A 25,116-nucleotide genomic window follows, 5' to 3' on the forward strand; every position below is an offset into this window, starting at 1 on the left:
ACTTCTTGATGTTAGGTTCACCTTTTTGACTTTGTTTATGTTTGTTACATATTAAATATGCAGACAAACCAAATTCACCTAAAATTTACAAATCTATTAGAATTACTCTTAATTATTTTGGAAGATTTGAAATTTTGTGATTCGTTACAATGCTGAATAACATTTGCTCGTATATACCGAAGTTCATGCATAGTCATTGGAATTATAAACACTTTAATATTTTTTTCGAAACTTGGAAAGTATTTGGATATATTTTTTATAATATATATCTAAAATATTTAAACTTTTCTATAGTTGAAATTTCCTTTTGGTTTTTCCATGTTAACATTCTTAATTTTGATTATTGCATCTTTTATTCAAAATACTTTTTTTTAGGGAAATGCAAGTAGGTTTGTGGGTTTTTCTCGTGTTAAAATATTTTAAACTTTATGGTTGAATTGCAAAGTTGCTTTCTTTCCAGTGAATTTTAAAATTCTATTCATGAAATATAAAAAATAAAACTTTTAATATATATATAAAGACAAAAATTAAATTGTCCGAACGATGTATAACATAATTGGAAACACAAGAAAGACAAGAAAAGAAGTGAACAGCAGACTTCTATAACACTAAAATTGAACGAAATATCTAATTAATTGATTTAGGTTTATTTTGTTGTTTGGTCGGCATCTCTCGTGCAAAGTTAGTGACAATTCTTTCTATATCACTAACACGTGTCATCATTAGACTCTGTTTAGGGACAATTTTAATCTATGTTATTATTGTAGATGTCTTGCATCATAGAAAATCATGATTAACGATTGTAGTATTATTCTATTTAATGTTATTGAATCAATATTCACAATAAAAATAATTATGTAAAGAAATATAATTTCATAAAATGAGATGTTTGGTTTAGCGATACATATACATGGAGTTTAGGGTGATCTTTAGCATGATTTATATGTTAATTAATTAGAATTGCATGTTTTAGGATTTTACTTGGCTTTCATGATTTAGTTTGATAGAAAGTGATGAACTATACTTATTTGCTAACTTTTGCATATCTTGGTTCAATTTCTGATTTTTATGGTTTTACTATGCATAAGTTACATTCTGATTTTTTATTATTAAGTTGTGGGTTTTTTTAGCATTTTATATATTGTTTAATTTGGTTTGCTTAGGATATTAGTTTACCTATTTGTGTAGAAAAGCATGATTTAAGGCTTTAATTTCATTTGCTATGCATAGATTAGTGTTTGATCAAGCATGTAGTATTTATATGATTAGGATTGGTTGAAATAAGGGGCGGAGGGTCAGGTACCCTTGGGGAGCCAAAAATTTTAGTTTTTATTTATTTATTATATATTTTTAAAAAGTTTTATTTATATATTTTAAAATTTTTATTTATTATATATATATCGTAAATACTCTTTTCAAAATAATTTTTATTTAATAATTAATATAATAAAAATTAATAAATTGACTTTACAATTCTTATTCAATTTTATCTCAATTTTTAACTTTTTTTCCACCTCTTTTTCTCTCTTTCTTTTTCTTTCTCTATTGTCTTTTTTTTTTTTCGTTTTGCTTTATACTCTTTTATATAACTCAACATTGAAGCATATTTTATTCTTCAAAAGAGATTTATTTATGAGTTTGTGAGTTTGGATAAAAAAAAGATGAGACTACTCACTACAATTGTACGAAATTAAAAAAAATAAATTTTTTTATCTTTTTTTATTTATATTATTTAACTATTTATATATTTAATTATTCTATGACATTTTATATATCGTATTTAACTTTTTATATTTTATGCATTATAGTTTTATATTTAATATTTTAAATTTAATTGAAAAAATAAAATATTGCATATTAATTGTGTTAATTTTTTTAAAATTTGATTAAAATATGAATAAATTGAAAATAATTGATAAATTTTTTTTTAAAAAAGATATAAATAATCTAAATAATACTCTTACAATTGAACTATCAAGCCATCCAAATTCAATCTTAAAAAAATTATTAGTTAAATTTAATCTCTCATAAAAATTGACTAACTCTATCATTGATTGAATGTTTTGGTTGATATCAAGACTTAAGACGAATTTATACGCTTGATTATTTTAGATTGATATTTGTGTCAAAAAGTGCTTAGTTTGTCTTTACTTTACTGATGCATGGATTGATTAGATAATAGTGAAAGTCAAGTTTCACGACGTGGACATATTGGATGCCTAACTCCTTTTTACTTTGGTACTTCACCATCGAACCCGTATCTGGTTCGAAATCCTTTGCAAAGGACCTAGTCACTTCTTTCAGTTCCCAAACTCACTAATAAATGTTTGTAGGTGAGTCCAACTTTCCATCATTGGATAAAAGTTGCTTGTTTGGTTTCTTATTTTGCCCAAGCGTTATGGAAAAACCTTATAACCCAGTTACGAGGATTGGATCTTAGGCAACGCACAATGCCAAAAAACAATTATACCAAGAACATTGTTATGCTTTATTGTTATTTTTCTTTGAATTTTTCAATAAAATAAAATTTAAAAATTTTCTTAAAATTTCTTACTATATTTTATATTGGGTTTTTTTTTCCTTTCAGGTCCGTTAATGATACAAACTATTATTGAGCTTTATAAGAATTACTGATATTATTTACACTAGTCCAAATGCCAGAGAGAAAAGAAAAAAGGGATTAATTAGTAGCTCCACCATGACTTTTTATGATGAATTCATCACTGTCATGCCCCATAGCTTGGTTGAACACATAAACAGTTTGAGGATTGTGATCATAAAGGACATAGTCGAGAGGAATCCCTAAGCGAGTGAATTCTCTCCTTAAAACTTTAAAAACTCCACCTTGAGTGAAGGCCCCATTTTATACTTCCTTTAGGAATAGCACAAGATTCTTGCGTAATTCCATTCCCTCCCTTTGCTTCCTCCATGACTTGAATTTGACTCTTCATTCTTTCGACACACTAGCTCGGTCTTTAGAATCCTTTGCAGCTACTTCGGAATAGCAATCACCCTTTCCATCTCATAATAATGGCCAAAATTCCCTCCGTGAAAGTAGGTACAAGTGACTTCAATGTCTTTGAACATTTGACGCTTCTTCTAGCATATGAAGCATTCACACACCTTCCAAATTGAAATTCAACAATTAAGTCCTTCACTTTTTTTTTATCTATTCTTAACATTGGTGTAACAAGCAAGTTAAGATCTACTTGTAAATATACTCGATTTTGACGACTAACATATTATCTCTCTTATTGTATATTAATGACTATAACCCGAGATGAGTGGTAGGGTTTATATATTATTTTCACCTTTGAGATGTTGCGAAGAATTTGGTTTAATAACTTAGATGTCAAGCTAGTTAAAAGAACTTCCTCTTAAACTTTATGTGAAGTATGAATGTTTTTCTTTTTTTTCTTTTTTCTTAAGAATAATTGACACATTTCTCAATGTCATTAAGCTCTGCTATGTCATTAGGCTTAAACATCTATCCACTAACAAGTGTTTCTAAGTTCCATCATCCCATTAAGCCTAAACATCTATCAATTACCTTATTGTGCATAATGAGGTAATATTTTTTTCCACATGATACCTATTAAATGCTCTTTACAGTAACTGCTCTATATATAAAGTTTTGACAATTTATTAAGCAGACATTTGAAAACTTAATAGATTCCTTCTCTAAACTCTTTTAAATGCTTTCTTTCACTAATCTCTTTCCCTTGATTCTCAATCTTGCTTTGTCACCTTACGTTCTTTGCACGTTTCCTAAATTTTATCCATCACCACATGCCATAACACTTAGTGTCTTAAGAACTATTCTAATCCCTCTCTTGATGGACTTCAAAACATCTCATTTTACTTGTTAAAACACACACTCTCTCCCTTTAACAAAAGAACCCCTTTACACTCTTAGATAGAAAAAAGTCCTTTCTCTAGCAATTTAATCGTTGTTTACACAATTAAAGGTGTCATGCAAAGGGAGTGAAGCCATAGCCTCCCAAGCAATAATTAAAAGAGACAAGAATATTAAGCACACAAAAGTGCACTAGTTTTTTAATATGACCCGTCCTACCCATAAACTTAGCGATTCCAACAATTGTGCGTTTGTGTTGTCATAAACTCTCACCTTAGCAATAGAAGAGATAATTTTGTAATATTAATACCTAAGAATTAAGCGGTCTTTGATAGACATCCATTCAAGGCACTTTTCCCTTTACATTTAACAATGACAACTGTAGATATTCAATTTTGGCTAACCATTATTATTTTTTAAATATTGTCTTACAGTGTGAGAACAACGTGAAACAACCATGTCATATGAGGAAGTGAAAGTAACTCAAAATAAGTGACAGGATTCATTGAGTTATCTTCATATTTGGTTAGCAATTTGGCAAGGAATAGCAATTTTTAAGTTTCACCTATTCCTTAAAATTAGTAAAAAGTCATCTTTAACTAAACCCAAGCCTCCTTTGGTATTAGCTTATTCCATTTTTGATGGAATAGCTTTTAGAATCATTAAAATGAAATTACTCCTCGTAAGTTTAAAAATTTACACTCGACCTATATAAAATCATTTTTTTCTCTTTCTTCCTCCTCTCCCTCCTTTTCTTGCAACTACATTATTCTTTTCCATTGTTTTCAGCTCTGTCAGTCGCCACTGCCTCTCTTTCTTCCACTTTTCCAACTTTGCCTATGATCAAGTTCTTGTTTGATGTAAAGGAAAATGGGTTGAATTGAATATGCTCAAGTGCCCTTTTTTTGTTCATTGTATGATGTTCTAAGCTTAGTTTGCTGCCGTCCTATTTTTTGTTCTTTGTTTAAAGTCTTGGGCTTGTAACTCTCTGCATTAAACTGGCCACAATTATTAAAAAGTACATAACATTGGTAATAATGGATAAAACCTTCTTCCTTTGAATAAATTTCTCTTTCTTTTTTGTCTGTGTCAACACTAAACTTTGCATCAAAATAATATATATAAGTATTATTTTGATGAAATAAAACCATGCATTATTTTGATGAAAATAAAGCCATTTATTATTTTGATGAAAAAAAAATGCTAATATAGTAAACGGTATTTTTGTTTTTTATCACCTATTACTTTCTTATTCCAAGGTTATTTTTACCAATCAAATACTGTAATAATTTATGATAGCAATTCTTGCCATATTCTCTTCATTGTACTAAACTATATAATAACTATTTTATTCTATTCTTACAAAATAACTATTTTATTCCATTCTTATCTATGTCGCGAACCAAATGTGCTAATAAGTGTATAAATGGTCAAAAGACGTATCCAGTTCCTGTACTTTTCAATTTTGTTCAATTTAATCCATTTACTTAAAATTAAAGCAATTTAGTTCTTTGATTTTGGGAGTTGTGTTAATTTAGTCCCTCCCCCTAATGGCATTCAATTTTGCAGTTAAAGGATGATGTCATCACTGAGGCCACTGATAATGTTAGCAATGACATGTCACATTTAATGACGTGATGTTGAAATAATGATGTGGCATTCCATGTGACACCGAATGAAGGCGTGGCAATGCCATGTGGCAATATACTGTGACACGATAATGCTGACTTGGCATTGACAAGCTGACATGTCAATGCCACCTGACAGATTTAAAAAATTTCAAAAAAAAATTTTTTGCCACATCATAGTGACTAAAGTGAATAAAAATATATAGTATAGGGATTAAATTGAACAAAATTGAGATGTTGAGGGACAAAATTGAAAAAATTATTTAAAAAATATAAATCTTTAAGTAGATTATTGATATACTTATTAATAAGCTAAATATTTTAGTGTAAAAGATTTATGGTGTTGAAACATCTATATAAATATTTTCTTACTTGATTATTGATTCTATAATATGTAAATTAATTTACCTTTTTTACAAAAATTGAGTTTGAATTCTACTTCTACAAAAAAAAATTAAAAAAATTTCATACCTAAAATCAAATTTAGATAAACAACTTGTATTACGTTAAAATAAAATAATATAAAATAACTAAATATATTCTTTTTTCTTCATTTATAATAGTATAAAAATTTGAAACATATTTAACTTAGTTTTTAACTTGAACTAAATAAGCAGAATATGTTTATTTAGTTTTTTCTTTTTAAAAAATGAAAAACGAAAATATGGAGTCAGCAATGATTATAAAAATAATTCCTTGTTATAACTTGCTTAATTTGGACATGATAAATCTAATACTACAACTATAGAATCTGAGCTCCACCCTTTCAATTATTTATTTATTGTTTATGCTTTCATTTTGTTCAATATTTCAAGTTATATTTTTTAAGTTGAAATTTTCTAAATTAAAGACTGCATTTATAATTGATAAAGTTAAATATAACTGTAAATATTTATACTATTTTATTTTATTAATAATTTTTTTGTATATTGAAATTAATAATTTATGTTTAAATATAGTAGAATTTGATTGTAGTGTTTGAATTTAAACAAAATCGTTTTATAAGCAATTTTGAGTAAATTTAAATAAAAGGTAAATTGGGTAAGAATTGAATAATTTCAAAAGAAAGTGTATTTATAAATTGTGAAAGTTGTAACTAAATCAATATATTTTGCTAGTTTGAGTAAATTTAAATAAAAGGTAAATTGAGTAAGAGTTGAATAATTTTAAAAGAATATGTATTTGTAAGTTGTGAAAGTTGTAACTAAATCGACATATTTAGTCATTTTATATTATTTTATTTTAATGTAATGCAAGTTCTTCATCTAAATTTGACTTCAGGTATGAAAGTTTTTCAAAATTTTTTTTATAGAAGGAGAATTCAAATTTAACTTTTATAAAAAAGATAAATTAATTTACATATTTTAGAATCAAATAATCAAATAAAAAAAATATATATATACATATTTTAACACCATAAATCCTTTACACTTAAATATTTAGTTTATTAATAAGTACATCAATAATCTACTTAAAGATTTATATTTTAAATATTTTTTTTAATTTAGCCCCTTACCATCTCAATTTTGTTTAATTTAGTCCATGTACTATATATTTTTATTCAATTTAGTCCCTATGACGTAGCAAAATTTAAAAAAAAAAATTTTTATCTGTCACGTCATTATATAGTGCCATGTGGCATTGCCATGTTATCACATTGTGACACATGGCATGTCACGTCATCAAAATGTGAGTCAACATTGACGTTATCGCTAACATCATCAATGATGTTATCTTTTAATGACAAAATTAGATGTCGTTAGAAAGAGAGACTAAATTGACATAATTTTCAAAATCAAAAGACTAAATTACTTCTATTTTGAGTACAGAGACTAATTTGAGCAAAATTAAAAAGTATAGGGACTGGATAGATCTTTTGACCTTATATAAATTGGAAGTATGCCTCATAACTTATTTGCCCAACGAAACAAACAATCTTAAAATGCAAAACCCACCTTTATAACACCGTGTCAATATGTAAGTAATCAATTTAATGCATAGTTTTCTTTTGTTTTTAATTATCATGTTGATTTACAAGCCGTGCCAATGTAGATATCCCATTATTTTTCAAAGAGAATTGTTCTTTCATTTGTCCTAGTAACTAAAATTACTTGATTTTATACTTCAAAAAGTTTTAAAAAGAATCTAACAATGATGCACAAATCAAAAAGAGTTTGTGATTTTTCACGCTACCTTGATACTTAAAAAAATACTTTATCTCTCAATAATAAAATTTTTATGTAAGGGATAAAACTATGCTAAGGTGACATTTGGTATCAAGGATGTAAGCCACATTCCCTGCAATGTGGCTTATTAAATTACATTGCAGTGTTTGTTTTGTAACAAATCACTACAATGTAAGATTGCAATGCAATCCACATTGTAGCCAATGGATGTAATGTGATTGCAGTCCAAAACCAATGCAATCACATTACATTGCACTCTGCAATGTTCTTAAAGATAATTTTACCCTTCAACTTTATTATCTTATTAAAAATATTTTATAATATTATAATTAAAATAAATATATAATATAAGAATAAAAATTAAAATAAAATAAAATATAAAAAATTAATATTTATATAATATAGATAAAACAAATTAAAATAAAATATATAATATAAAAAATATATTAAAGAAATGAAAAAATATATATAAAATTATAATAATAAATAAAAATAAAATATATGACATTAAAAATATATTTAAAATATGATATTATATAAAAATTAATAATATAAATATAAATATATTAAAAATAAAATATAAAATATTATAATAATAAATAAAAATAAAATATATGATATTAAAAATATATTTAAGAAATGATATTATATAAAAATTAATAAAAAATATAAATAGATTAAAAATAAAATATAAAATATTATAAAAATAAATAAAAATAAAATATATGATATTAAAAATATATTTAAAAATGATATTATATAAAAATTAATAATAAAAATATAAATATATTAAACTTATATTTTAATAATTAGGGGTAATTTTGACAATTAGCATTACATTCTCACTAAAGTACTTGTAAACCAAACACTGCAATGTTATCTTCCCTGCATTTTAATCATTATTTTACTTACATACCAAACACTGTAATGTTATTTTCCCTGTAATCACATTGCTTGCAATCACATTACTTGCAATCACATTACCTGTAATCACATTGCATTGTAATGTACCAAACGATACTTAAGTGTTTCCAAGAAATAATGTTCTCAAGTGTGTAAAGCATAAAGATATTTTAAGTGCGTAATACCCATGACATTCCCAAGTGCATAATGCATAAGGGCGTTTCAAGTGCATAACACTCAAGGATGTTCCTAAGTGCGTAACACATAGTGGCATTCCAAGTGTGTAACACTCAGGGACATTCCCAAGTGCATAACTTATAAAGACATTCTAAATGCATAACGCATAGGAATGTTTCAAGTGCATAATGCAAAAGGATGTTCTAAGTGCATAACGCTCAGAGATATTTCAAGTGCGCAACGTCCAAGGATATTCCAAGTGCGTAATGCACAGGAACGTTTTCAAGTGCGTAACGTGTTCCCTAGTACATAATGTATAGGGATGTTGCAAGTGCGTAATGCCTAGGAATGTTTTGAAGTGCGTAACGCCTCAAGACAATCCTAGGTGCAACGCTCCAAGTGGACGTTCCTAAAAGCAAGCAAATTTTGTAATAATAATAATAATAATAGAAATTGCATTGCACATTTCTAAACTTTTTAAAAGTGTGTGCAAGATTTGAAGCCTAGTTCAAATGTGGGAAAGGTTCTAATTAAAGAAGATATTGCTTTGAAGGGAATAGGTGCAAAAAAGAAAAAAACATGTTCTAGTACTGCTTCATTGGCTACTCTTTCTTTTGGAGAAGAAAAACATGTAGAGTGTTGCCTTACATTACTTATTTTATGTGCATATTCAAATTGTATCTTTTTATTTTATGTATAAAAATTACTTATAAAAAACTTTTACGTAGGGAAAAAAATGTTCATGCCCAATTTTCACTAACCATTATTTCTTTTAAGTATTGTCTTATAGTATGAGAATAGCATGAAACAACCATATCACACGAGAAAATGAACATAACTCAGAACAAGTGACAGAGTTCACTGAGTTATCTTTACATTTGAGATGTTTTGGAGAGTTAAATATAACAGTAGTTAAGAGGACTTCTCTTAACCTTAATTTTCTTAAAGTATACGTACTTTACCCTTTTCTTATTTCTTGAGAGTACACGTAGCACATTATCAAGTGTTAGTATTTCACTATCCAAAACTTATGCCCACTACCCAACTACTTGCTGAATCTCTTTACATTCAACAAGCGTTCCTTAACGTACTCTTCCATAACAAGCTCCCATGATTATGCTTAACATCTAATAAGTTATTCCTTAACATGCTCTTCCATTACAAGCACCCATAATTGAACTTAACATCCAATAACTATTTTTTAACGTATTCTTTTATGATTAGCACGTTCTCCCATGATTGAATGTGTTTTCTTACAAGTGCTTCCTTCTTCCAACTGTTCCTAAAAAAATGCTCATTTTTAGTATAAACAAGGGAGTTTGAAAAGTTGGGAGGCAAGAAGAAAATAATTAGAAACTTAGCAAAGATTACTCTCAAAAACTCCCTTAAAGCTCTCTCAAATATTCTCTCTACTCAGCCCCTTTCCATCTATCGTGCACCGTTGTTTTCTCCACCTTTTCTTATTCCTCATTGCTTGCCAATAAAGTATTTATATTTTAAGTACTATTCTAATCTTCTTCTCTACCGTCTTTAATGTATTCTGTTTTACTTATTACAATATTTTCTCTTTCTTTACCAAAAGAAACCTCTACAACAAGAAGTTCTTGTATGGTTAACTCCCTGTAGAAGGGCAATGGCTTGACTCATTTCAAACGTTATCATTAAGGTCATGCCATTGTGGGCACTACTGTAAGGCTTAGCTGAAGCGGTGATATTTCAAAACCGTTTATGAGGCTGATCTCTAACAGTAAGATCTTGATATTGTACACTATTATGTAAAAGATCGAGTTGCCACCTAGATTATTGATGTGTTTAAAAACTCAAAAGTGCAAGTAGACCTATAGCAAAAGATATAATTACTTCCATCCTACCAACCGAGATGGCTCTTGTGGTTAGGTACGAAGATGGGAAAGTGTTAGGCACTCATTCTATCAATTAATATTACAGATATGATGCATAAACTAACCAAAGATTGTATTATTAATTGGAATTATATGGGTTGAGCCAAGTAGATCCAAACCCATTAACACATCACATATGTATATCTAAAACCTTGCAGGACAATGTGTGCTATATAAATAAATACTATAAATGTAAAAATTAACTCACGCGAGAATCTTAATTACTTCAGTAAAAATTCTCTTTTGCTGAACTTTTTTTCTCTTTACTGAACTTTCTCTAGTATGATCCTTGGATGTCTCCGAAGAACCTTAAGACTTGGAGGTTGGAAGTTTGTCAACAACTACAGTTGCTGCTTCGTACACAAGATCATGAAGCAATTCAACGCTGACCCGGGTCATACAATTCTCATAATATTAACATAATTTATGATTTTATTTTAATATATTTAAAATTTTTTATTGATCTAATATTGATCCAAAAAATCCAACAATTGAATTATTAATTCGATGACTTGAAGGTTTGAAATGGTCATTATCCGATTCTTATCTGTGTTCTAAACCAATTGATTTGCCTTCAAATATAATTAAATCGACTTTGAAAGCCTTAATTAGCTGGCCGAATCCCACATCTTTTGTACCGGAAAAAGGAAAAGGAAAATAAATGGAAGAAAGCAATTCAACAGGTTCTCACCAGAAAATTAAGAAGAAAATAACGATGAAGACAATTCGATTGGTGGATTAGGTGTGAATGATAAAACTGATCATTAACTTGATTTCCCACATTGTAAGTCATTAAAAGGAGCCTTTCTTTCTCACCACAACGAACTGACAAACAAATGTAAAATTGGTGGGACTTCAATTTTCATTTGGCAATGATAGGGAACTAGATGTTAATTCATAGAGGGTTGTGAGGCCCCCTCTACGACCGGCCTTGAGGTGGCCTGTCTTTAACATCCGTATGTTACGGTCATTTGTTCCTTGTGGGGCATCCAGATTATTTTCCACCGAAGATTTTCAAAGGCATATACTTAGACAATTGCTGAGTCCAAAAGTTTACTAGATTTTGCCATCCAAATCATTCAGCAAACCGTTTACTGATACATTTTCTTTTATTAGATCTAAATCCCGATTAATATCCCAGTTTTATAATAGGTTCAATCTTATGTTCGCAAATTTACATCTCATATAAATCTATAGAATGAGAAAAACTTTTAACAAATTGGCATGTGCCGCATACTTTGTTTAAAAAAGTTCGACACAGGGTTTATTCGTATATTAAATATTGGCCTTCATAAATATATCTAACGGTCGTCAATAGAACAAGAAGAAAATTTTTTGCACATTTAATGAATGGGTAAGGAAGAGCTCATAATTACTTTTACTTATTATGTTTTGCTAATATATATAAAGCAAAAGACACTAAACAAAGGAATTATAAAACTTTGAGCACATGCTTGTTGATGAGTCTTTTTTAATGTGGTTATGGTGTGCAAGTGACGGTTTTTGACGTAAGATTAACTTAAAAATAAATGTGAAAAGAAGAAGGAAAATGTCATAGGTAGAAGGGAGAGACTATGAAATGGACCTCTCAAAGCATAAAACAAACTAACTTGGATGCCACCATTATTGACTCGCTTGGCTTGTTGTAAGAGAAAACAGCCAGTGGCGCCCCACACATACACGCAGTGCCAACCAAAAGAAAATTGGTCCCTCTAAACAAACAATTTTCGAAACTTGAGAAAAAAAGGAAAAGCCTCCAGCACTGGACCAAGCCCTTATAGTGCGATGAGATCATTTCCACCACCAGCTGGTCTTTCAGAACCAGGTCCCACACGCATTAACAGCGAAATTTAGAATGACAAAATTAGTACACACAAGGGAAACATGAACCTTCCAGCCCTTTTCCTACCCCTTTGTCATCTAATTTTGCCTAACGCGTCACTTTTTTCAAACAACCCAAAAGATAAAGACTAACCACAACTTCCCTTGGCAATATTATTTTTTCCCTTTCTAGCTAGTAACGATTGACCTTTTACAGTCTCCTTATAAATATCCCAAGATCTCTCGCACAATCTCTTTTAACAAACCACAACTGTTTTCCTTTGGCAAGAAACCTCTTTATCTTTTTCAACAAAACGCTCTCTCTCGTTGTTCTAAGTCTTTCTTTCCATCATGGGAAATTACATTTCGTGCACTTTGGCCACCCCTTTAATCAAGAGCGGGAAAGCTGCAAGGGTGATCCTTCCTGGAGGTGAAATCAGGCAATTCCGGGAGTCTATGAAGGCTGCAGAGCTTATGTTGGAGTGTCCAAACTTTTTCTTGACGAATTCCCAATCTCTTCACATAGGGAGGAGATTTTCAGCTCTGAGTGCTGATGAGGAATTAGAGTTCGGCAACGTGTACATCATGTTCCCAATGAAGAGAGTCAACTCTATGGTAACTGCAGCTGATATGGCTATGCTTTTCATGGCAGCAAACTCTGCAGCCAAAAGAATATCTGGAGGAAAAGTGAGGATATTGCCGGAGTCTGGCAACGTTGACGGGCAAGAAAGTTCAACAGAATGCGAAGATGGAGGCTCGAGGTTGAGTTTGGAAGGGGTTGATGAGGGGTTCCCGGTTGCAGAATTTAAGCACAGGTTATCTGTCTGTAGGTCAAGAAAACCTTCCTTGGAGACTATCAAAGAAGAGCCAGTTCGCTCAAGGTGAACTTGATCATTTGCTTGTTGTTGGGATAGGTAATTGGGAGATAACTCTTGTTCTTATTTCTTTCTATTTGCTCTCATATTATTCAGCAGATAGAACTATACTTATGGGTGAAACCGATGAAATACAACTGTTTTTTCTTTTCTTTCTTTTTTTTTTTTTGTTGTTGTTTGATGGGCATTTGATTGTGAGTAGCTGTAATATCACTAACATATTTAGATATCAAAGTATAAAAATGTTGAGAAAGTGATTCTTTTGCCTTTTTTTTTCTGTCCATGATACCCTGTTTGAGAAGCTTGCTTATACGGATCAATAATTTCAGTTTCATTATTCCAACCAATAGAATGTGAAGAATTTTCAGTCCTGATGCCAAAACAAAAAAAGAATTAATATTAGTTTTTCAATTGAGAGAAAGAAGAATTTGATTCTCGATGGTTTTAGTAATATTTCGACATTTAATCAATCAATTTGCCAAAAGAGCGAGGCAAAGACTTGTGTGGCAAATTGCATAGAATTGCTTGGGAGTTGTTGAAGTTTCAAACTTTGAATATCTCAGCAGACGTCAAGACTTGAACCGAAGTACCTAACCCGTTGATTAGTTGGTAAAGGCCCCAATATTGGCTTGTTAAGTTTTCCTTTGGGGTTATGGATTTTCAAGTGATGTTCCAGCCGAGGCTTAGACCTATTCCACAGTCTTCCAAATTAAAGACAAAAGCCTTCACATCTTTTATCTTGATAATTTATTTTTAATAGGATTTTATCTTGGTAATTTATTTTTTGAAATTATCAAGGTTATCTGAGGAGGTGATTAATGGGGTTAAGTCTGAAAATAACTTAAAATTAGAGAACTAGAAAAACCCTTTTCCACACCCTCAATTGTTCTATTATGGGACTAGTGTGCCTGTCTATGGCTTGTTTTGCAACAGCTTTCCCTGCGGATTATTAGAGATCGAAAAATGCTAATGAAATATTTAGAGCATGCTTGGTTGGAGGGAATGGAATAATCATTTCACTCATATTCTCATTCCTGATATAAAATTACATTTTGTTTAATACATATGGTTATTTTTCAAAATAGCCATATCAAAAGAAACCTGAATAGTTATTACCAAGATTCCTTTGATGATGATTATTTGGAGTTGTTGGAAATAAAAAGAAAATATTAGATAAAAATATCTTTTTATAATTTAAAAAATACTTTATAAAATAATACTAAATTTATTTTTTCTCTCTCTCTCTTCCTCATTCCTTCCCTCGCTAAAGCAAAGAAGATACAAAATTTTTTATTACATTTTCAAAAAAGAAGAAGAAATGGCAATATTTAAATATTATTTAATTATAATAAATATTATAAAGAATATTATTTAGTATTATTTAAATTTAATGAAGAATATATTTTTTCTTTTAATATTAAATATTATTTAATTATGATAAAAGGTTTAATTATCTTCTGATACAAAATATTTTTAAATTATAATAAAAATATGTTTGTATTTTGATGAAAATATTATTTAATTATAGTAAAAGGTATTTTGATTTTATTACTTCGAATGTTTTTATTTTTTAACAAAATAAATTCTTTAATTTTAGTAGAAGATATTTTTATCATTTACCACTTATTTTTTAATTATTTTTGAAACTATTCCTGTCAATCAATCATTAAAATAAATTATAATAATAATTTCTATCCTATTCCATTCTCATGAATCAAATTATATAATAATTATTCCTCATTTATTCTATTCTTATAGAATAACGATTCTATTCTCTTTTTATTTCATTTTGCAAACCAAATGTATCTTTAAAAAAAAGATCTTGAAGTTTTTTTTAAATAATTGAGAAAAAGAAGTTTAAATGTTATTATTTAAGTAAAAAGATCATATACCAATCAATGAGCCAAATGCTTGAATGTAATAAAAAAAAAATCTTGAAGGTTGTTTGCTTAAATATTTTTAATTTTAAGAAAGTAAAACATTTGTGCAAAATAAGTTTTTTTTTCAAAGAACTTTATATATTTATATTTATTCCCATTTTAAACCAAGATTCATATCAATCCAAGTTAATAAAATTGATCCAAGACTTAAAAGATGTTTAAACCAAACTCAAAGTTTATCAATCTTGATTTGTTAAGAAAAAGTGCAAATCAAACTCAAACTTTAAATGATCGAAATTATGCTAAAATTCACTAAACAATATATATATATATTAATTTTCAAAAAAAATGCATCTATTAAATATTTAAAACGAAGCCCCAAAAGGGCTTCCACACTTGGCCACGTTTGTGGCTTCTTTTATTGGCATGTGGCTAATTTAAAATGGTTGATATAGAAAGAATTTTGAGATGATTTTTTTAGGGCTGGTTGCATTTAGGATTGTTAACAGGGGATTTTTTTTCTTTAGCTTCAAGAGAAGTTTTTCCCTGCATTGAGTGACGGTGTTTTGGTTCACAGGGAATTGAAGCTAACAGTGCTTCCATGTACTAAGAAATATATATTTTTTATAAAATAAATTATAAAAATAAAACTTTTGGGTGGAACTTAGTGGATTTCATCCAAGTTTGATGTGAAACAAATTTTTAATTTTTAATGAGACATGATAGGAACCATAAGGTGGATTAATTCTAAATAATTATAAAGGTATGAGATTAAAAAGTATTAATTAAAATTGAAGATCATTTGGAAAATTTCATCATCAAAACTAAAAAAATTTAATAAGTATAATTAACATTCATTATATTTTGACTTTTAAAAAATATTCATTTTATTTTAATAATTTTATTGTATCAATTATGTAATTTTTTTTATAATTAGGGTATCAATTCAATTAATTAATTTAATTCAATTCAATCAATTCAATTATCAATTATCAATTAATTCAATCAATTCAATTATCAATTAATTCAATCAATTCAATTATCAATTCCATCAATCAATCAATCAATCAATTAATTCAATTCAATTCAATTCAATTATCAATTATCAATTATGTAGCTTATCAATAATTACTTTTAAAATATTATATATTCTCAATAAGAATTTGATTTCACTGTTAGAATCATATCATTAACAAAATATGATTATATCAACATTAATATATACTAAGATATAAAAAATCAAATATTTTCAAAAAAAATTATTTAAATAAAAAACTTTGTTTTATAAAAAATGAGAAAATAGTTTAAAAAAATAATTATCTTTAAATTATCATTATAACTATTATTTATAATATTTTTAATTAAATCATTTTTTAATTATTATTATATTTATTTATAATATTAAGTAATTTTAAATTATTTTTAATAAAAAATTCAACACCCACGCAAAGCTGGGCGCCACTGCAGTACATACAAAATGAAAACCCACAAAATAAACCCAAAAATCTCTTACTTTGTCTCAACAGAAGCCCCAATTAGACTTGGTGAAGGGCCAAACGGGTTAGTTTTCTTTTCATCCAACAACACACTTCGTTTCGGCTCAAGCAGATCTGCTCCATTGTTGGAAACCGCGCGATTTAAGTGCTGCAACTGTTTTTTCTTTGTCTTAACTATCCTCTGAAATGGTAAAGTTTTAGCACCTCACCCCTCCAAACCTAAATATAAAAGCTTCAATTCAAAACCCTAACTTTATTTTACCCTCAGTTTTCACTCAATGCAAGTGGTCTCCCACTCTAGAATGAAACCTTAGCTTCATTTACCCTCAGTTTTCCTCAATATAAATGGCCTCTTACTCTCCTACTCTATAATGAAACCTTATGTCATTACATACGATTTCAAGAATAATCTGTTTCAATTTGAAAGTGTGGGAATTTTTATTAATTTTTTTCGTTAGATGCGATTGGCCACCTGACTAAACCTATTTTAGATTCATCTAAAAAATAGAGATTGATCTACATCATTAAGTTTGAATTCGAGAGTACAGTTACATGACGTCCTTTCAATAAATAGTATCGAATAATCATTTGTTATCTTGTATTGAGTTAAATCTTTAATTCTATTCATATATTTTTCTTTAATCATGATTCTTTTCATTATTTATTTCTGTTTTTTTGACTTTATTTGACTACAAATGATAATATTTTTATTAAAAGTATTTCCCAAATTCTCTCATCCTTTTGGTAAAATTCAAATATACTCTTTCATGCAGAGAATTTTTTTAGAAACTTATTTTTACAAGCTTCCCAAAGAAAACCTCATCATAGAGATTATCATCCAAATCTTGTTTCATCATTTTGAATGTGCATAAAATGAATATGCGATGAATGTATTACATTAGATATACATTAGATAAAATGCAAGTTTCCAATTATTTATTACAATCAACAACCTTTGATCAAAGACATTTTCTAGATCTTTTTATCATTCTAGCAAAATTCAAAATGTCATCTCACCTAAAAATTTTTTATAAAACTTATCCTTACAATATATATATATATATATTGTAAATTCTCAATTATTTATTATAATCGTCAACGTTTTATTGAAAGTGTTTTCTGAATCCTCCCATTTATTTGTTAAAACCCAAGTATACTTTCTCATCAAAGGGTTTCTCTATAAACCTATTTACAAGTTTCACAAGAAAATCCCATCATTGAGATTGACAATTGTAAACAAAATATGTGTTACATGGTATGTTGCAAATTTCAAATTATTTAATACAAGCAAAAAACCTTTCTTGAGAGTACTTCCTAGATCCTCCAATCTTTTTACTAAAATTCAGGTACAATTTCCCACCAAAGAGTTTCTCTAGAAACTTATCTATAAGTTTCTCAAGAAAACAAAATACGTGTCACATGGTATGATGAAAATTTCAAATTATTTAATATAAGCAAAAACCCTTTCTTGAAAGTTCTTCTTAGATCCTTCCATCTTTTTGGTAAAATATGAGAAATATATCCTTTCAAGCCTCTCCAAAAAGTCTAATCATTGAAGTAATCGTTTGATACGTAACAATAGCCATGCATGTAGAAATGAATGAAATGATCATTTGATAAATAAATAATGATGATGCAAAATGCATAGGCTATTTATGGTATGTTTCTCATGTATCTGAACATATAGAAACATATATTATATCGTATGACCAACTATTTTATTTTATATCATTATATACGTATTTTTTGGAAAATAAAAATATTATTGCATTCACACATTAAATGAAAATTACCAATCAAAGTAAAACAAAGAACAAAAATACATACCAAAAAGTCAAAACCAAGTCCAACAGCAAAGCCGAATCAAATTTAAAAAATTAAGGGCCCATCACCTAACTTGGGCTGGGTTTGACCCAAGATTCAAGATATGAGGTTATGTCGAAAGGCTAGCCGACCTTCCGAAGAAGGGAATATGGGTTCGTTGAGGCGTGGCCTGCAAAGATTAGGTTCGTCGAGACATAGGTTCTCGCTGGCCTACTTTGACAAAGCCTGACTTCAACGCATCGTTGGTGCTCAAATGGCAGTCCAAGGGATGCCTTAGATGACATTGATCAAGTGGTAGTCCCTTACTCTCTCTTACATGGTGTTGTTTAGTCTCTGACTTCAGTAATGTCAAGACCCAATCCCAGGTTATGACCTACGCAAAGGCTTAATAAATAATAATTAAATAAAGTTTGAGTGCACTTTACATTTGCATTTTTTTTGAATAACGTTTCACTCCTAGTTGTACCTAAACTACCGCAAGCCGAGTGATGAAGGATGATACTTGTGAGCACGATGCACTTCAAAAGATTGTAATGGTCATGAAATAAAATGTTGACTCACCTTGTTTCTATAGTGCTTGCTTGCATATGCATGCGTGTATGTTTCCTTTTGCCTTAGTTCCTGCAATGGGTCAATGCCTCACACTGACTAGTGCAAATCATTTGGCTTGTTAATTTGCACAAAAGAACCAACTCCATTGCTCAAATAAATAAAAAAATAAAGACCAATTTTACGTTCTAAAATAACATTTCGATTAAAATACAATCAAAGTAATACGATTCAATTCTAACAGTGAAAGATTATAACAATTTGTGCCCATTTTGATATGAATAAGTAAGCTTTGAAACATTCCTACTTTGAAATTCAATAATCAATTTCCACCAAGTTCATACCAATGTAAACATACACTAGATGTTGTCCTTCCCAAAACGAGGACTCACTAGTCTAAATTATCCCTTGTCCAATTGATTTATTTACAGCTATTAATCTCTTCTCTTAGCTTCTTAAAATAAATGTCTTCTTTTATATCTTATTTATTTTATTTGGTGTGATTGATTTTGAGCCTTTCACTCTCGTCTTTCTCTATATGCTTCTCAGATTGTTTTTCATATTATTTTTTTATTATAAAACTTTATAAGAATTTGATAACCTAACTCCATGCCAGTGAGTGCTTAATGGATTGCTATCATCAACAAAAAACCAATCAATTACTAAATTTTATTGTATCCTTGATATTTATTAATTAACCCTTTTGTACACTAAAGATCAAGGCTTGCTGTAAAATGCTATACTAGTTTGTGTAAGATATGGTAATTTAAGAATAATAAAATTGATAAAATTAAAAAAGTTAAATAAATTGAACAAAAAGTAAAAATGGTGATTATTTAAGAAAATTTTCTTTAAAGAGAATTTTTTAAAAACGTTGTAAATGATAATTTTATTCTCAATTTTTCAAAATTAATAACTATGTACAAAATAAAATGAATATGTACAATTAAAATTCTAAATAATTTGCAAATTATATCATGATATTTATTAGCTTGCATCATATGTATTTAATTATGCAAGGAAATGGAACTCAACCAATGATGGAATTGTAATAAAGTTGTAAGTGACAATTTTCTTAAAATTTTTGGGTAAGGAAAATTTTAATATTCTACTAAAAGTGTTTAAATTTTAGAAAAAAAATTCAATATCAAGGGTTTATTTTTAATAAAAATAGAAAAAAAGTAAAAAATCATAAAAAGGGTAAAAAGAAAAAGACTAAAAGAAACAAAATGGAATAAAAGATTTATTCCAAACCTTTGCATATACAAGACACTAAATTAATCTGCGGATGGAGTCTCGTCAATAAATAAATGATTTTCCCGAATATCTCCAAGGTAAGAGGACTTTCCTTAATATTCACTAAAAGTGTCAGGAAGATCTTAACAGAAGGGTTCTGACTTTTAAATAATGAAATAAGAAAATCCTTTCATAAAATATCAAATTAATTTGATAACTCTATTTTTTCAAGAAAGTAAGTGACTTTCTTAAATACGTTTGAATTGAGGGGAATTTTCCTAGATCTCATCAAAAGTGTTGGGAAGTCTTTTTGAAAGATCTCTAATATTTAAATAATGATATAATAAAAAGAAAAAAAAGGAGAAAAATTAATAATAACAATTAATAAAATTAAATCCAATACAAAATTAAGGACCATCTTTTGTTTTTGCAAGGATAAATTAAGAATCATCTTATCAAACTAAAATAAAATAACACATGCTTAATTGGTATAATTCATTGAATGGACATAGTATGGTTGCTATTTCTTTCCTTACGTGTAATTGTACTAACGAATCCAATTCTATTTTGTAAATTGCAACTTATTTTTTCTAATAAACTTAAGTTAAATTTAGAATTCTATTAGAAATGATGAATTTAATTAGGTAATCAACTGCATTTATATAAAAAGGATCGGTGACGACTCAATTTTACATTAGGTGGTTAAGTTCTCAAACCCGTATGTTTTGATGGATTTATTTTATCAATACAAAACGTAATTAATTACTGAATTTTATTATATTCTTAAAATTTATGATCAAAAATCTTTTTACACTCTAATAATAAAGACAAATAAAATTTTTAAAACAATGACAATATTACACATCTTAAAACTATTTCATAATTTTGTTTATTTCCAATTCTGTCTTCTAACAGTAATTTTGACAAATATATTACAGAGGTTGACTTTGGAAATGCATCACCAACTGGTCCTTGGTATTCTTTGTTTTTTTCTTTTTCTTTTGCGAATAGCTTCTCTCTCTCCATTTTTCTTTTTTCTCTTCGTGCCTTCGTCTGCTCTCTTTCACAACTGAAGCATGCAACCACGTTATTTGTATCAACTTAGAAAAAAAGAAAAAAAGAAAGAAAGGCAACGAATTAGACAGGCCAAATTGGCTACGTGTCAACCATTGAACGTACTTGTGGCTTATTTAATTGTAAAGATAGATTTTTGATGGATGAGGATTTTAATAGTTTAAGATTCTTTTGCCATTGACTCGTAGGACGTGCAAGGCCGGTGAAGCTATGCGTACGTGTACCTAAGTCTAACTATGGTGGGAACAATCTTTCGAGCTTTTTTCTGACCGGACGTAATTATTTAGAAAATTGAAACTTAATTGTACATGTCTGAGAGTACTGCTTTCGATAGCTATTGGCAAGTTGATTCAGGCACTTGCTAGTTTGGTGGTTAACTAATTAGCATGGTCGTACTGGCATTTAAAGAGTAAAAGCTTGCTTTTTGATCAATTGTATATAATACCAATTCCATGTTGAATCAAATTTATTTTCTTTTTAGTGAAAAAGGTTCAAGGAGACTTAAGCACTCTTGTTATCCATATATATTGTGTGATGCGATAAATCGTTGACTCTTTGTACGTATATTCTTTGGACACTTTTTTAAACAGAGCCTAGACATCAAAGAAATTTGATAAATAAATCTTAGTAGTTGACTTTTGAAAATGTGTCAGTGGCTCACATACTGTAGATTCATAAAACAAGGATTGTAGCCTAGATTGCCTACCAGAAACACGTCCTTCCAACTTCTTTTCTTTTTCTTCCTTCCTCTTTTTTCTGGATTTTATCACCTTGACGCTGCTGAATTCAATTCCAATGTTGGTTGCATGGAGATGGAGAGGAAAGCCCTTCTTAGTATCAAAGAAGGTCTTATAGATCCCTTTGGTCGACTTTCTTCTTGGATAGGTGAAGATTGCTGCAACTGGGCAGGCGTAGGCTGTAGCAATCAGACAGGTCATGTTGTCATGCTTGACCCCAGAGAAAAGAACGACTGTCCTTCGGATGGAGGGAATTCAGCACCACCTTATCGGTTCTGTCAATTGGGTGGTACGTTAAATGCTTCTTTGCTGAACTTGACACATTTGAATTACTTGGATGTGAGTGATAGCGATTTCTTAGGAATTCCAATCCCTGATTTCCTTGGTTCACTCAAGAATTTGAAATATCTTAACCTGAATTGGGCAAACTTTCTGGAATGTTTCCTCCCCACTCCTTGGGAATCTGTCAAACTTGGTTTATCTTGATCTCAGTATGATGGGGATTTCACCTTCAGAAGAGCTTTGGGTGTCAGATTTAGAATGGCTCTCTAGCCTCTCTTTTCTGCAATACCTCAACTTGGGAGATGTAAACCTCAGGAAGGCAACCAATAATTGGCTGCAAGCCATAAATATGCTTCCTTCACTGTTTGAGTTGTATTTATTTAGCTGTCAACTTTATGACCTCCCTCCGACTCTTCCATTTGTAAATTTCACATCCCTTCAGGCTCTTGACCTCTCTTATAACAAGTTCAGCTCTTCACTGCCACACTGGCTGTTTAATTTCAGTACCCTCGTTGAAGTTCTACTTCGTGATTCTAACCTTGCAGGTCACATTCCAAAGGTTTCACTAGGAAATCTTTGCAATTTACAAGTTTTAGATTTATCATCGAGTTCCATGGACGGTGAAATCGAAGAACTCATAGAGGGTTTGTCAAGATGCAATAATTGTAGCTTAGAGACATTGGATTTAAACACAAATAATCTCGCAGGGAACTTGCCTGATTCCTTGGGGTTCCTTAGGAATTTGAAGTTTCTTGCACTCGGCTCCAATAAACTTACAGGGAAGTTATATGATTCCTTGGGGTCCCTAGGTTATTTAGAACACCTTCAGCTTTGCAACAACGCATTTTGGGGTCGACCTCTGAAGTCAGTGGGGAATTTGTCACGTTTGGAAGTGCTCGACCTGAGATTCAACATGATGAGTGGAACCATCACTGAAAGTAATGGACAACTCCCGCGGTTTTTTCAACTGGGTTTCTATGGGAATTCCTTTGAAGGAGTCATAACCGAGCTTCATTTAAAGAATCTAACAAGATTATTGTGATCTCTCTTTATCATCAACAAACAAATCCTTGGTGTTTAGATTGAGACATGACTGGATTCATCCCTTCCAGCTCAATCAAATTGCAATCAGTGATTGCCAATTAGGCCCTTCGTTCCCTTTGTGGCTCAGAACTCAAAACACGTCTTTTCAAATCACGCTCTCAAATGTTGGCATTTCAGACACCATTCCTGATTGGTTTTGGAGAATATTACCAGAGATTTGGTGGCTGGATCTTTCTCACAACCAGTTGAGAGGGAGGCTTCCTAAGTCGATTGCATTTCCCTCTGATGTAGGGGTGCGGATTAATTTTGGATTCAACCATCTGGAGGGTTCAATACCACTTTGGTCAAATGTGACAGATTTCTCATTGAAGAAAAATTTACTTTCTGGGCCGATTCCCTCAAACATAGGCCATGAAATGTCAGAATTGCAAAACTTAGATCTTTCTGGGAACTTTTTAAATGGGAGCATTCCGCCATCTCTAAACAATTTGACGAATTTGAATTTTATTGATCTATCGAGCAATCAGTTATCTGGAAGAATTCCAAGGCCATGGCAGGGTTTGCAATATTTGATGATTGTAGATCTTTCTAAGAATAATCTATCAGGTGATATCCCCAGCTCTATGTGCTCTATTCCTTCGCTTGGCTGGTTGACATTGAGTCGTAATAATCTTTCTGGGCAGCTCTCTACGCTCTTGCAGGATTGCAAAGTTCTGTTTTCACTTGATCTTGGAGGGAATAAATTCACAGGGTTTATACCCGAGTCAGTTGTGACCAGCCAATCTCCAATGTCCTTTTTAAGCCTACGAGCTAACATGCTAACAGGAAGCATTCCTGAACAACCATGTCACCTCTCCACATCTTGGATGTAGCACAAAACAATTTATCAGGGTCCATTCCTAGTTGTTCGGGCAGCTTGCCACGTCTGAAAACTTTGCGCACCATCTTCAGGCTTGGACCCTCAACCACAGAAACAACATTCGACAACCACATGAAGTTGGTCATTGAGGGACGAGAAATTGTATTTACCAAAATAATTCCACTTATAAACAGCATCGACCTGTCCAGAAACAATTTAGTGGGAGAGACACCAGAGGAGATAACAAATCTATCAACCTTAGGATTCTTGAATTTATCTTGGAACCTACTGACGGAAAGAATTCCAGAAAATCTTGACGGTTTACAACGTCTAGAAGCCCTTTACCTTTCGCATAACCATCTTTCAGGCCCAATTCCTCCAAGCGTATCTTCAGTGATTCTCTTGAACTATTTGAACTTGTCTTACAACAACCTCCTCGGTCAAATTCCATCATCTAACCAACAGCAGACCATTGCCGATTCATCCATTTATGAGGGTAACCCGGGACTTTGTGGGCCTTCATTGTCAATCAACTGCTCAATATCCACTGATGGAGACATATATTCCAACGACAAGGATCGTGACAGAGCGGAAAAACCACACTTCTATCTAAGTGCGGTACTGGGATTTTTTGTGGGATTTTGGCCATTTTTGGCACTTTGGTTATAAAGAAATCTGTCCGACATGCCTACTTCCGGTTCTTGGATAAGAAGATGGATGAGCTCTCCGTGCTGATTGCTGTTAACATGGCTCGTTTGCGAAGGAAGAATGTAATGGAGAGAAATTGA

General features: G+C 30.2%; 2 protein-coding genes and 1 non-coding gene across 3 annotated transcripts; all 3 read left to right on the top strand.

The window, feature by feature from the left end:
* Positions 1–6,151: 6,151 nt before the first annotated feature.
* On the top strand, positions 6,152–6,244 carry LOC149526748 (small nucleolar RNA snoR8a). The gene has a single exon (XR_016351727.1). It is a non-coding gene; the product is annotated as a small nucleolar RNA snoR8a (small nucleolar RNA).
* A 6,444-nt stretch (positions 6,245–12,688) lies between these two features.
* Positions 12,689–13,600, top strand: LOC110423480 (uncharacterized). The gene has a single exon (XM_021437696.2). It carries the CDS (start codon positions 12,824–12,826, stop codon positions 13,355–13,357), a length of 534 nt encoding a protein of 177 aa, XP_021293371.1. The 5' UTR covers positions 12,689–12,823; the 3' UTR covers positions 13,358–13,600.
* Positions 13,601–20,406: 6,806 nt separating this feature from the next.
* On the top strand, positions 20,407–25,116 carry LOC110423481 (receptor-like protein EIX2). Its single transcript, XM_089784733.1, is given in 6 exon segments — positions 20,407–20,430; positions 22,099–22,432; positions 22,971–23,382; positions 23,507–24,324; positions 24,327–24,971; positions 24,974–25,116. Coding segments are annotated over 6 exon segments (2,376 nt in total).

The sequence above is a fragment of the Theobroma umbraticum genome, unplaced genomic scaffold (genome assembly GCF_002168275.2).
Source record: "Theobroma umbraticum cultivar Fairchild unplaced genomic scaffold, ASM216827v3 scaffold_20.0, whole genome shotgun sequence".
In the NCBI taxonomy this organism is placed as follows: Eukaryota; Viridiplantae; Streptophyta; class Magnoliopsida; order Malvales; family Malvaceae; genus Theobroma; species Theobroma umbraticum.